Consider the following 14,517-nt stretch of genomic DNA (forward strand, 5'->3'; position numbering starts at 1 on the left):
ATGAGCCCCTGCCAGCGAACACTAACAAGGGCTCATGGGAATTGTGGTCCATGGACATCTGGAGGGCCGCAGTTTGACTACCCCTGCCTTGGACCAACCATTTTGAAATTTGAAGGGGAGTCAGGGAAGAGCTTCCTGGAGCTACCCTGAAAGTTTGGAGGCTGTACCTCAAACCCTCACCCCCCCCCCAAAGTCCCAGGAAAGATGGGAACACCAAAATTCTCATTATAGTCTATAGCACCATTGACTTTCATGGGCGCTGAAGCCGAGGCGGCTGAGTCCTTCAATAAATGAGTAAATTAATATCATTCCTGATGGGGGAAGACTTTCAAGAGACATGCTTTGTTGAATGAAATATTCTTTTATTTCTAGCATTTTATTTCTAGCATTGCCTACATGTGTGTACGCCTATTCGTTGCTCCAAAACATTCTCCATTTTTTAAAAAGTTATTCTCCTTCCCGGGAACAATGGAGAGGGAGGTGGGTGCGAGGGTGGGACGCTGCAGACGACTTTAGCATGTTTGAGCCTCCATACCTTCCTTCTGCTAATTGCCCGCTGGTTGCTCTCTAGTAGCTAGCACTTTTTTTTGGGGGGGGGGGGCCTTTCTGGGATTCCCAGAGAAGGACCTTAAAATGGCGGATATAGCGAGCAGTTTGCTGCTCAGACATGGGATGTGGGCAATGTCAAGTGGAGGAGCTGGTATACAGCATCATTAGGTAAGCATTAAGCTACATTTATGGCATGCGAAAATGCTCAAGATGAAGTCACCTGATACGAATGGCTGAGGTGCTTTATACAGAATATCTGCAAAACCCCTGCTGTTATTTATGTGTGGAAGGAGAGTGAAAAATTATTTGTTAGTGTCTCTGCTCATTTGGGAATGGACCAATGGGAGGAACTGATATTGCTTGCTCCCATGCTCTTAATACTTTTATACTTTGTGGTTCAAACATCCCCAGCTAAAACCAAAAATAAAAATATCTAAGAGGAACATGTAGCAAACAGTCTCTAACACATTCTGAAAGACTTAACATTTTATGATGAAATCAAAATACTTCCAGAATTGTGTATCCATTGTAGCATTTTCAACATGAAAAGAGCACAATGTCACCAGAATAAGGTAACTTTCAGATACTGTGCTAGTACAAAGAGGAAAACTACGTTATAGGGAATGAGAAAATTAGAACTGGGGCAAATTAAACACATAATCAGAAGACATATTAAGATAAAATTCCTTATAAAAATATTGCATAACTAACAAAATCCAAGCAAATGTGTAACTTACATCTTCTATTGTGTATTTCCAAAGCTTGTTTAAGATCTACAGTGGCTTTTCCTAATAAAGCATCAGCTTTTAAAGTATGATGGCTCCACACTCTAAATTCCAAAGTGGTTTGTGGAGTTACGTTCCTGTAGACAGCAAATAAGTTTAGTTCACGTTTCAGAATTAGAAATATGAGGCACACTGTAGTTCATCTTTTTATCAGACTTAATATGCAAAATAAAGTAACTAGGCCTATGTGTCTTTAAACTAGCAAGAAAACACTGGGATCTCAATAAACTGTACCAGACAATACCAACCATGCACCATTATCCAGCACTTCTTTCAACAGGATGGAGCAAACACAGAATATTTGCATATCAGTGAGTGTGTGTAACTTATCATAGATGTAGCTAGAAATAAATATGTATTGGAGTCCAGTGAGAGAAACATCTAAGAATGGCAAAAAAGTCGAAGCAAATATATAGTTCAAAGATTTAATGTATTGGCTGGGGGCTAAAGGATAATCATATGTATAAGTTGTTAATAGGTTTAAGTAATTGCTCTCCTTTAATCATCTATTTAAATGGGTTAGGTTTGGCCACTCAAATGACCTAGCTCCCTTTCTTATCCCTGTCCCCATCAAATAAGCCTTTGGTCCTTGCAGGTCCCATGATATTCAGCATAGCCTTTACAGTGGTCAACTAAGACCCTCTCCTTTCTTCCCAACCAGTAGAAAAGCTAACCCATCATTAGTTTTATTTCTCCACAAGGGAAAGGAATGGAGCCATACTTCACTTAATTTTTTTAAATGAAAGCTAGGAAATCAGAGAATCTGCTGAGCCTATTGTTACTATACTCCATTGAGATATCAATATTTTAAAGCTTTTTTTAAAGGGGTGCTGCTGTAACACTACCGATGACACCACCAAAGACAACAGAATCCTTGAAAATCATTATTTAAAGCCAGTTTGACCCAAAAAGCCTGAAACAGTCTACGACCAGGACATCTGAAGGATCTCATTCAGCTTTATGATCCTGCTCTGGAATTAGGATTTTCTTCTGAATCCCTTTTTCAGGCACACTACCCTTGAGAAGTTAAACGGCTCACTCCTTACCTATGCCTACTTCTAATAATTATTAAAACAAATTTAACTGTCAGTCATCCATGTTTTTTATGCTGGAAGCAATGTTATTTGTTATAAAGAAAATGGGTAGAGTTCTACCATAATACTACTTTTTAGTTGCCAAGCCCTTCCTGTTCTGCAGTTACTATGTTACATTATAAAGACTAAGAAGGGCAGTTTCATCAGGGAGACTGGAAGAGGAAGAGGTTTTTTGTACTGCTTCCCTAGCAACAGCAGCGAGAGCCATGCATCAGGGATGGAGTCATAGAGCCAGAGAATAATCTAAAATTTAAATTAAAACAAATACATAAATGAATATATGATCCAAGAATTCTTACAGAAAATGACAACCATGCATAAATGATGCAGATTATCTATTTGTGTTTGTTTTTCTGCTCATGCAAAAAGAAATCAGAGATTGCCATTTGGTGGTTACAATCCTGAATCAACTTGCATGTCATTCTTGCACAGCAGCCATGCTAATCTTTGCATTGTTCCAATTTCAGGATACGTGCTGCCAAAGTCAGAGGATGGCCTTTTTAGTTAAAAAACATTAGGAACCGGAAACGGGACCTGAAATCAACTACCTCATCCTGAGTTTGCTTATATCAATAGGGGATTCCAGAATATTCCCCTGCCCCACATTTCATAATGTACTTAATGTTTACTCGCAAATCATTGCAACTACTGTGAACCACCTGATGTTGTCTGTGGGGTGAGGGAGCGAGGGATAGAGGCATAATGGGTTTCACTGGACAATTATTCCATTGCAAATTCTTAATGAAAAAAGGAAGAACTTAAATTTTAAAAAATTACTTACACAGTCAACTGTTCATCCCATTTTGGATTTGACGAACTATTAGATTTAGATGTTTTCTTAACTTCACTATCTGCTACTAGTTCTGTATAGATGGCAGTTCCACCAAACCAGTTCTTTTTTCTTTTTAGTTTGGCACTAGAAACTAACAAAAAAGTTTCTCATAACTACTGGGAAACAGGTTATACTGGAAAGCAACAAAGTCAGTAACCAAGACATTTGACAATAATGAATAGAACGAGAACAAGGCTTACTTTTTCAGTCTGCGCTGGAAAAAATCTAGCTTCTCAATTCAACTCAAAGAGAGCCACAAGTATGTATAAATGAGGAGGTCAAAAGGATACTGCATCACATTTGTGGGAAAGTAGCACTTAGTATTTTGTGATATGTATTCCCATGTGACTATGAAAGTCATCTGTCTCTTTAAAAAAATATAAGTAATACTTTTTTAAGGAAATCTGACATAATCAGAAATGTAACTGGGCAATGAAAATATCTGATGTGCATCAAGGAAAAAAATCATTATCTTTCACCCTTACTGCTTTCTTTTTTATAATTTTCAGTTTATCATTTAGTTTTCCAGATGCATCAGACATGCCTCCTACAGTGAAATGTCACAGCACTGCAAGTCCAGCAATTTTGTTGTTTTTTTTCTACAGACAGAGTAAGTTCATAGAGTAAACAGCAAAGACAATTTTTTTTGCTTTTGTTGGTTTTATCCAGAACATTAATATATGACTAATTTACACCTGAAGTAACAAAACATTGCAGGTCAGTCCAACACTAACATCTAGTAAATGCCTGAACTGCTATATTTCTGGATGTGGAAGCCAACCACACACTTTATACTTGCTCTTCATATGGGTCAGAATGAACCACTTTAAGAAGCTGGAAGAGAATGAGTACTGACTAAGTGAACAGAAACCATCTCCCTCACCTTTAGTAGCAATGTCAACAGCATATAATTTTCACCTGCAGTTTACTGGCTATGTTCTCCTCTCACCAAAGGTGGTCCTCCCCCCTTCAGCAGCTATCTGGCATGGAATGTTTCATAAAAATGTTGCTATAGCAACATAGCTTCAAATGTTTACAGTAATTCCAACAAAGAAACCACTAGAAAACTAGAAATGTGACCAGAATGCCTTTACAAGACCAAAACAGTAGTTTATTTAGGCAGCAAATTACTTTCCCCAAAATTCCCATACACTTTCCTTCCTTACGAACATACGAGGCTTCACTTATCCCAACTGAGGAGCATACAATCATCTCTTACACTGGACAAAAACAAAATGCATCTAATGATTAATGTAACAAAAGTGTTAAACCAGAGGAGTGGTTCTGATATCTGACAATTCTGGACTATATCTTCGGTTTAGTTCTTAGGACTTGTATCTTCATTCTCATTCAAGAACTGCAACACAGGCAAGCTGTGGGACCTGTATTTAGATTTCTTCATTTTAGATCCAAAGCAGGATGGGGGAGTAGCAGCCTCACTTTGTTAAATGTAACTTCTGCTGAAGAAAGAAGCTGAAAAAACTCTCAAAGATTATGCATAATTACTGCTCTAGTTAACTGCTGAGGTACTTTCATAAACTGGCTTATCCCATTAGTGCAAACATTTACATTTCACTTTTCTAGACACAGAAGACTATAAATATAAGTATCTCTTTAGTAACTGAAATATTAACCAAATATCAATTGAAAAGGACGTTGCTGAAAATCAAAGCCCCAAGGAAAACAGCACTGCAGCAACATATTTAGAATTTAGCATCCCTTAGTTTGCATAGTTCCACTTTTCCTCTAAATCTCAAACTATATTTTGGCATCTGCCTTCAAAACCAGGAGTCCAAACCAAAGATGAACCCTGATTTCAGAAACAAAACCAAAATTTGTTATTCTGAGCAAACAACGAATTTGTGGTTTTCTGTAAAGGTAAAGGTAAAGGTATCCCCTGTGCAAGCACCGAGTCATGTCTGACCCTTGGGGTGATGCCCTCTAGCATTTTCATGGCCGACTCAATACGGAGTGGTTTGCCAATGCCTTCCCCAGTCATTACCATTTACCCCCCAGCAAGCTGGGTACTCATTTTACCAACCTCGGAAGGATGGACGGCTGAGTCATCCCTGAGCCGGCTGCTGGGATTGAACTCTCAGCCTCATGGGCAGAGTTTTCAGACTGCATGACTGCTGCCTTACCACTCTGCGCCACAAGAGGCTCTACAGTGGTTTTCTGTAGAACCCTTTAATTTTTAGCAAGGAGAGAAAGGGTTGAAGGAGCATGCAAACAGGAAGATTTCCTGGGTTTATTCCAATAATGATAAACTATTAAATACTGTGAGAGATGGTTATTCAAATGATTATTTACATTATTTTAGATACAATTAATTGTTTTAATCATATGTCTAATTTTCAAGATGGCCCCACTATAGTAATAAAATAAATCCACAAAGTAAGACCATTTTCCCATGTCAGACCTCAGGATTACTAAAGGTGAATTGAATATATTTTTAGTATACCAAAATTTTATCATCAAGTTAAGAAACTTAAACTTGAAGTGGAAGGAGAGTTCTGATATTATTTCAAGAATCTCTTCCCCCCAAAGAAAACAGATTTGCAAGATGTCTGCTTTTTTAACAGCCTGTAAAAAAGATCTTTTGGTAGGAAACCATCAGTTATTTGGCATTCAGTATATGAATTCTGCAGTGCATATAAAGCCATGATATGGAGTTTTATTCTTTAATTGTAAACCAACACGAGCAGGACTGGCTTTGGGAGTGGCAGTGGCTAAATCCAATAAAATAATAAAAATGGAACAGAAATACACAATGAAGTGTCAGAAATACACAATAAAGCCTGTCTCATGAATATATAGTCCTAGAATCACGGCATGAAATATAATTGTCCAAGGATGACACCAAGCAAGTGGTGGCTTTTTCAGAGCAGTGGTGGCTAGAGGGACACTGCCAGCAGTAGCCTCCAATGAGGCAGGCCTAAGAAAGACCACATTGAAAGCAGTAGAAACTGCACCAAGCTGGGATGTGGCATCTTTGCACCACACTCCTGGCACTTTTTGAAGAGGACCATACTGGAGGATTGTAGATATTTCTAGTAGTGTTAGAGATCATTCTCTCCCAGTAATTTCTTCTTTTTTAAATTACCTCAGCAGCCACTGAGGTGAACAACAGTCATCAGTTCAATGATGAATGTCTCATCTCACTGATAACTGATGGAGTGCTAACCACTCTCACATCATGTGACTTTTGGGTGGCAAAGTCATTCTTATCTGTAAAGGGAGATTGTAGCATCAATGAGAGTTAACTCTATGAAGATAAAGCTTGCTTGATCCTCTCCATGGCCCATTATGCACGGGGGGATAGTGCACATTCGGGGTGGAATGGCGGCGACTAAAATCACCGATAACGCACGGAGCCGGCTGCAACCGGCCGCAGATTCAGTGCATGCCGCCGAAAAAGCCACGTTAGTGAAATGCAGAAGAAAGCGTAGCTTCCGGGTGACCGGGGCACAACCAGAAGCAGCGCCAGGGTCGCCGCGTGCATAATCGGTTACTCTGGGTTTTGCCGCAGTTGCATCCCGTCCCATGCATAAGTGGTTTGCTTCACTTCTTCCCCCTCCGCGTTTTCCATGTGAAATCGCCGTTTCGGCGGCCGTGCATAATGGGCCCATGGCAGGCCTGCGGAAGTGCAGTCCCACATGGGACTGCACAGAATCCATGAAGATGAATATCTTTTCCTCTCATTTTATTCATTCCAGGCAGAACAGAAAAATTCCAAACTTTTCTCCCCCACCCTCTACCGTCCCTTCTATTACTAATGAACTGTGCTTTATGATCGTGAAAATATGCTATTCAAATAGCCCTTCTCATGACTGCTGTAAATACATTATAAACAAACTGTCACCATTCATAGGGAGACAGTGCCTGCAAATGATGAAATTTGTGAATATTAAGTGGGGTGGGCTGAGAGAGCCCTCTCTCTTGCCATACTTTCTGTAGGTAAACAATTATCTGTGAAAAGTTTGATGGGTTTACCTGAGGCAAACTATAGGTGTAAATGGTGCTTGATGACTCTGTGCATACTGGATGGGGAAACTACCAACTGTGGTGAATACTGTTAGTATTGCTTAATTAGGATAAACTGGTAGAGCAGAACGAGGTTGGGTGTTGATGAAACTAATTCAAGATGAGGCAAGAGATTTTTGGATGTCCATTCTCCGAAAATATGCATCTCTCTGAGGTGGGGAAGTCGTTACCAAGTCAGCTGCTCTTTCCTACACTTATAAACTACATGTTTAGACTTGACGCTGATTGACATCTATAGGCCAGGCAGTGTGTTGGTTGTGATATCTGAAATGACATTAGAGGAACAGTGCTTTTCTATAAACTACCCCTCAATGACAGGACAGATCTGACTGCTAATATGTGCAATGGCCTGGATCCTGGAAGCACTATCTTCAGTTCTAGAGCTACAAGGAGATTGTACACAGCCAGTATGTGGTGCCAACTTGTCCCAAGCCTTCTGCTGTTGCTGTTCAACTCCTGCCCAGCAGAGGCCTAGTGATTACATGGTTCTCCTTACAGGCACTGTCAAAACAGTTTCCAGTGCTGCTGACACTGTGCTGGTCCTCACTGGCCCTCCTCAGCCATTGACCTCAACTCCTCAGGGTCTTTCCCTAAATATAAGTCAGATTTACTAAGCTGATTGGAGAGGGCCATGACGGTGGCAGGACTCGGACTCACAAGTCATCCAACTATAGTTACTCAAGTTTAAGGGTCAAAGTAGATGTTACAAGGATACTATCAGGCCTGCAATGCAGTGGAATGACTCCCCCCCCAATGCTTTTTCAAGTACCAGAACTTGAAGAAGGGGCAGGGGTGCCAAGATCCCCTGGTTTTCTCATGCTGTGATTCTGAATGGGTCCTTGCAACATTTTTAAAATGGCAAAATTCAGCTTTAAAACTGTTTCATCCTAACATCAGATTTGGTCCTAAGTAATCATGTGGTGGTAGTGGAATTAATCCAGCACCCTAGTGATGACTGTCCCTCTCCATATACTCTATGTGGATAAATGAAATCATGAATAGCAAATAAACTAATGGTGAAGGTCTGCTGTATTATTATACACACAGAAGAGATATGCATTTATCCCAAACAAATTAGACATATCTAAAATGATAGTTCAGAAGTTTTACTTAAAACATTTTAGCAGATTTCGAAAGGTTGAAGTTAGCCTAGATAACTTCATGTCTCTTCTCCAATTCTTTTTGAAAAGTCCTAAATTTTCAAAATCTGGGTCATATTATACTTCCAACAGGAACATACTTAATTGTCTATAACAGATCCCCTGCTGGAAAATTGTAAACTAAATTCATAACTAACCACCAACTATAGAAGTATATTATACAAAATTAAATACAAAATGTCCTGTATTTTATTTCCATTGTTCTGACGGTAGAAGAGAATATATATTTGAAGAAAAGGCAACAAACTGAAGCAGTGTTTGGCAGTTTTCCACACTGAAAAATATGGAAACTATTGTTATTAACATGAAAGCCTTGATCCAAACACTGTTTATTCTAATGCTTGCTTAAACCATTCTGCCTTCTTCAATCTTGACTGAACTAGTCAAGAATATACAGAAATATGATACATTGTTTATTTGTGAAGCACCAATTTATAAACACTGAAATACACTAGCTGCCATTCTGAAAACACTTGTGGGGTTATCTTTGGCATACCAGTAGAATTGCATGACTTATGCTGCCATTTTTTGCAGTCACTTCAGTTTAAACCACAAATCAATGGGTTTACATAGGGTTAACTCTGCATTGCATTAAACTGTTAATACAATTTTCATGCAGAAGCACTGCTTATCTGAGGCATGCACACATATAGTCCCGATGTAGGGTGCTTCTTGCATAACCATATTTAACAATTAACTTTTCCAAGATCGTAACACTCTTGCATAAAGAACAGGAACATACCTCATTCTCCTTTCCACACAACAGTTGTTTACTTTTATGGAATTAAATGTTCCAGTAAGGTATAGCAGAATGAATCCAAGATTAATCCTTCATCCCATACTAAATCATAAACAGCTTTTAAAACTTTCTTCTATGAGGTAATACATGCAAAGCACTTTGAACATTCTAAAGCTCTGTATAACTGGCAATTCCCTGGGCATAGTCTTGAAGGTACATAAAGCATCAATCCTCCTGAAGTTTAGTGTAGGTCTGGGCCTGAACAGTGCCTAAGTGGAAGATCACTTGGGAACCCCATGTATGCAGCACTGAGTTCTAAAATAAGACTTTACACGTATGGTTTTAATAAATGTAAGCAATGAAAGGAACATGTAAGCATTTTACTGAAGACTCATAAGCTGTATTGCTGTTTTGATGGAGAACTGAAGATTTTAAAAGATGTTCAATCTCTCCAATCCAAGCTCATCAAAACTAATTCTGACCCTCTATACTTTTACCATAAAGTAGTTTCTTTACTACATTAGAATTTCTCAACCTTTCTTTCTTTCTGATTTATTTATATTCATACTTTATTTCTATTATAGCCAATAGCTAAACAATATATTAGTTATCAGTGTAGCAAATATATATATATTTGCAGCCCCTGAAAGACCATTGGTAAGAGAAAATTTCCTTATTGAAGATTTGAAATACATTAAAAGATTAATTGAAACATACGCACACACACACACACAAAATGGTCAGACATTTTTCTTGCAAATCTGAAAGAACTATTCTTGATTTTTTTTTGTATATGATATGGATATAATTGTATAGGGTACCCAGTGATTTCCAAGCCACCTTAAGAAACTGTATTGGTTGAGAAATAAAAGAAAATAAATGCCTTAAAGAAATTTCAAAAGGAACAATTTGTTTCCTGTCCCCAGTAAAAGGAAAATTGTATCCACATTTCATTAGGGAGTTTGTATTACCTGCAAGCCTCTTCAACCACCACCACTTCCCCCACCATCTCACAACTTTCTCTCTTTGCCCATATTGCTATTTAAATATATAAACTCTAGGCAATTAACTGAACTATGGAGGTACAATTTCTATTTTCCATTTGAAAGCCAAGATTTGGCACAGGAAAAGGATGTTCTGCAAACTCTACCATGTAGTTCAGCACTAGATGCCGGAGAACACTTTCTTAAAAAGTAGCTAATTCTACTATTTTTTTACTAAATTGTGGAAGGCCACACATTACATACAAATACACTTGAAAGCTCACACCCTGAATAAATCTTTGTTAGTCTTAAAGGTGCTACTGGACTCTGATTTTATTATACATTACATACATATTGTGTAGTTTATTACTTACTAGTTACTTGCATTTGTAGTCTTCCATTACAGTTATTACTGATTCCAGATCTTGGGGAGGCTGTAGCCATGTCAGCAGCCGCACCATCAGCCTATTTTTTTTAAGAAAAATGAAACATTTGAATATGTACATATACCAATAACTTAACTGAGAAGCATCTATCTAGTACAGTATATTATTTATAGCAAGTTAAACAAATAGGCAGCTACTAATCAGTATTTCAAGACTGGTACTGCTTCATATGAACATCTACAAATACATCAAAATCAAAATACGTTATAAACGCTAAAATATGCTTAACATCCCACTGCACTATACATTCATAGCCTTGCAAATCTGTTCAAAATACTGATGTCATCAAAATATAACTTATCACCTGTCATACCTATCAATTATTAACAACCTGGCATGTATTAGCCATGATCATCATTCTGTCCATTGCACTGGAACATATTGAGTCCCACAACCAACAACCTCTGTATCCCTATGTTCACCCTTTATCACCTTTGTACCTATCCTATGCTCTAGCATCTCACACTTTCCTAAATGGGTGGCAGAATACCACCAAATAAAAAGTTCTTCATAGCCATTAATCATTTATTGCAATAAACAATGTTGACAATATCAACAGATGAGTATGCAAAATAAAAGTTTATCTAGACAGGACCATACAAAGCTTCACAACTTTTGATAATTGGTAGAGTACATGATCTGCATGCAAGAAGTCCTAAGCTTAATCTGAGATATCTCAGGAAAGGCATGACATACTGTGAGGCTTAGACTGACCTGATTTAGTACATGACAGCCAATTCCTAGTACATTCTAGACTTTCATAGTACAAATATTGATCCATACAAGAACAGACCTCTGGGGAGATATCACTCTGAACTGGTGGGTGTGAAGTGTCTGTCTGCACATGTGCAGACACTGCCCTACTTGGAAGGGTTCCCCAGTTTTTGTACAATACTGGGTAGTTAAACTGGGGATTTCCTTCAGTTTAGAAGTCTATGCATAGTCCCGGGTGGCTGTGTTCTGCAGATGTTTTTATTTGTGAGAGGGGGATACTCAGAGCTATTATTAGACATATAAATAGTAACCATAGACATGGAAGAGGATCACTCATACAATGTTCTACGTTTAATCTCCAGTTATAGTCTTGGGTAGCAGGTCTAAAATAGATTATAACTTTGAACAACTGCTGACAGGTAGATTAGAAAATACTAAACCAGATAGCACAATGGGCATACTTAGTAGGAAACAACTTTATACATTTATGACACCAAATTTAATCGTTGCTTTTCCATATGTACTGTACCATAAAATAGAGCTATAGACAGTAAAGGCTCTATAGAAAGTAGAGCTATAGAAAGTAAACTCTGTGCTTACTATATGAGATGAACAGGTACTGCACTCCGCAAAACAATAAATGGAAACCAATCTGGCATTTAACAAACAACAGTATTACGAAACCAGTGGGAGATTCTGAATCAGAATCCTATTAAGAAATCTGACAGCATCTCCAGCTTAAGATTCCACACCTATATCAGTCTGTTCTATGTGGGTCTGTTCTTTTCTTGGTTACATATAAATGTTATACCATTAACTAGCAAGAAAGCCCATTGCAACCAGGAATACAATGGGTGCTAGGCCCCAGTGTCTGTCTCTCAGACACTGGCAGGCGCATCTCTCTCTCTCTCTCTCTCTCTCTCTCTCTCTCTCTCTCTCTCGCAGCAAGAGCCATAGGAGGTAATTAGGGCTTCTTCTAGCAGGGAAGCAAAGGTTGTTTGCAGTTTGTCTCTCTGTCTGTCTATCTCTCTCCCTCCCTTGAAGCAGGAGCCATAGCAGGTAATCAGGGGTTGTTTGCGGTTTGGCAGGGCTCTCTGTGTCTCTCTCAGACATCTGAGAGCAAAGTGGCTAGTGTCCAGGGAAGGAGGGTGGGAGCTAGAGAGGGAGGGCCAATAGATGGTCCTATTCCATCTCAGAAAGACAGGACACTCTCCACCCCCAGGGCTGTTTCATGAATATTAAGAGGAACAATGGATAAGGATATCTCACCCAGTACTTTCTTTATGCCATGTCCTTTTGACAACTTTTCCCATAACATTATATACATCTACTGTGAGAGAATCCAACTCCATTTTTTGACAAAGTGGGCTCTAGTTCTTGAAATCTTATACTAGAATAAAAACTTGTGAGATTAACAAGCCAGAGCTTAATTTTTTCTGGTTAAAAAAAAGATTTAACATGGTTATCTTTCTAGAATGAAAGCTAAATACTCCATTTTTTGCAACTGTATACCTATATCTTTTATAGGAAAACCAATGTGACTATCCAAAGAAGAAGAATGATGTATGTACACTCAAAACTGAAATATTTTTATAATTCTACTGATTGTATGGAAGCGGCTTCCATTTAATTTGGATACATGGTATGGATAGGGTAGACAGTAGATTTTCTCCTCTAATAATACTAGAACCCTGGGTCATCCACTGAAGTTGAAGGGTAGACAACTTAGGACAGACAAAAGGTAGCAATTCTTCACACAGCACATAGCTAAAGTGTGGAACTTGCTACCTCAAGATATAATGATGGTCATTAACTTGGAAGGCTTCAAAAGGAGAGTGGACAAATTCATGGAGAATGTATCTGTTAATGGCTACTAGTCATGATGAATTTCTCTATCCATTACCATATGAAATATGCCCCTATGTGTCAGTTGCTGGGGAGCACAGATGAGAAGATCCTGTTGCAATCATTCTACTTTGTGGGTTTCCTATAGGCAGCTAGTTGGCCATTATGTGAACAAAATGTTGTACTTATGTGCCTTTAATCTTATATAGCTCTTCTTAAGTTCTTCTGGATAACTTCACCTCTATTTTTCTTTTAAAAGGCCACTGCCCAGTCTGAATAAATGTGGAGCAGTTTAAGAACACTATGCATGAAATATATAGAAATTGCCTTCAGTGATATTTTGCAGTAATCTACACTAATAATTTAGAGCCTCTTGTGGCGCAGGGTGGTAAGGCAGCAGACATGCAGTCTGAAAGCTCTGCCCATGAGGCTGGGAGTTCAATCCCAGCAGCTGGCTCAAGGTCGACTCAGCCTTCCACCCTTCCGAGGTCAGTAAAATGAGTACCCAGCTTGCTGGGGGGTAAACGGTAATGACTGGGGAAGGCACTGGCAAACCACCTCGTATTGTGTCTGCCATAAAAATGCTAGAGGGCGTCACACCAAGAGTCAGACATGACTCGGTGCTTGCACAGGGGATACCTTTACCTTTACACTCATAATTCTCCAACTCCAGTCACTTTCTCCAAACAATAACTAGGAACTAACACTTACTAATAGAGTGCTCTAAGTCTTGAGGGGTGGATAGGGGAGAAAGAGTGTCAATAGTGCCTTATACAAACATTTTATTGCTACCGAGGAGCTCCCAGAGCCTGCTGCTTTCACATTTTTCACTACTTTGTTGACAGATACTTTTGAAGAAAATTCAGATTCTAAGTTGCAACACAAAGCCTGAAAAAGCCGAAGCACTGGACAAAAACAAAAGAGGTATTTCACAATATGAACCCATGTATTACAGCCATAAATCTCAGTTTATTTACAGATTTCTTTGGTCTCACAGCCCACCTAGAGAGAAAGGACATCTGCTCACTTCTTTCCAAGAATAAGCAACCAAAAAACCCAAGGGATTTGACTTTAATTTTCCCAAACTGTCTTGCTTCTAAACCCACAAAACTGAATGTAATTTTATAGTAAGGTATTCTGAGTTCCATCTAATTGTAGAAGACTATATATAAAGAGCCTCTTGTGGCACAGGGTGGTAAGGCAGCCGACATGCTGTCGGAAGCTCTGACCATGAGGCTGGGAGTTTGATCCCAGCAGCCGGCTCAAGGTTGACTCAGCCTTCCATCCTTCCGAGGTCGGTAAAATGAGTACCCAGCTTGCTGGGGG

At 38.9% G+C, this 14,517-nt stretch overlaps 1 protein-coding gene across 3 annotated transcripts in view; it reads right to left on the reverse strand.

Moving 5' to 3' along the window:
* The window catches only part of WWP1 (WW domain containing E3 ubiquitin protein ligase 1), a 55,523-nt gene that overhangs the window by 27,977 nt on the left and 13,029 nt on the right, over nt 1-14,517 (reverse strand). For 2 of the 3 annotated variants that reach the window (XM_077351981.1, XM_077351980.1), the window contains exons 2-4: nt 10,561-10,651; nt 3,210-3,351; nt 1,287-1,411 (exon numbers count right to left, since the gene is read on the reverse strand). In XM_077351981.1, coding sequence (XP_077208096.1) covers nt 1,287-1,411; nt 3,210-3,351; nt 10,561-10,630 — 337 coding nt within the window. In that variant the 5' untranslated portion in view covers nt 10,631-10,651. Of the gene's footprint in view, nt 1-1,286; nt 1,412-3,209; nt 3,352-10,560; nt 10,652-14,517 lie in introns of those variants that run through there. The other variant, XM_077351982.1, reaches the window with a different exon arrangement.

Source organism: Paroedura picta, chromosome 9 (genome assembly GCF_049243985.1).
Source record: "Paroedura picta isolate Pp20150507F chromosome 9, Ppicta_v3.0, whole genome shotgun sequence".
NCBI classification, from domain to species: Eukaryota; Metazoa; Chordata; class Lepidosauria; order Squamata; family Gekkonidae; genus Paroedura; species Paroedura picta.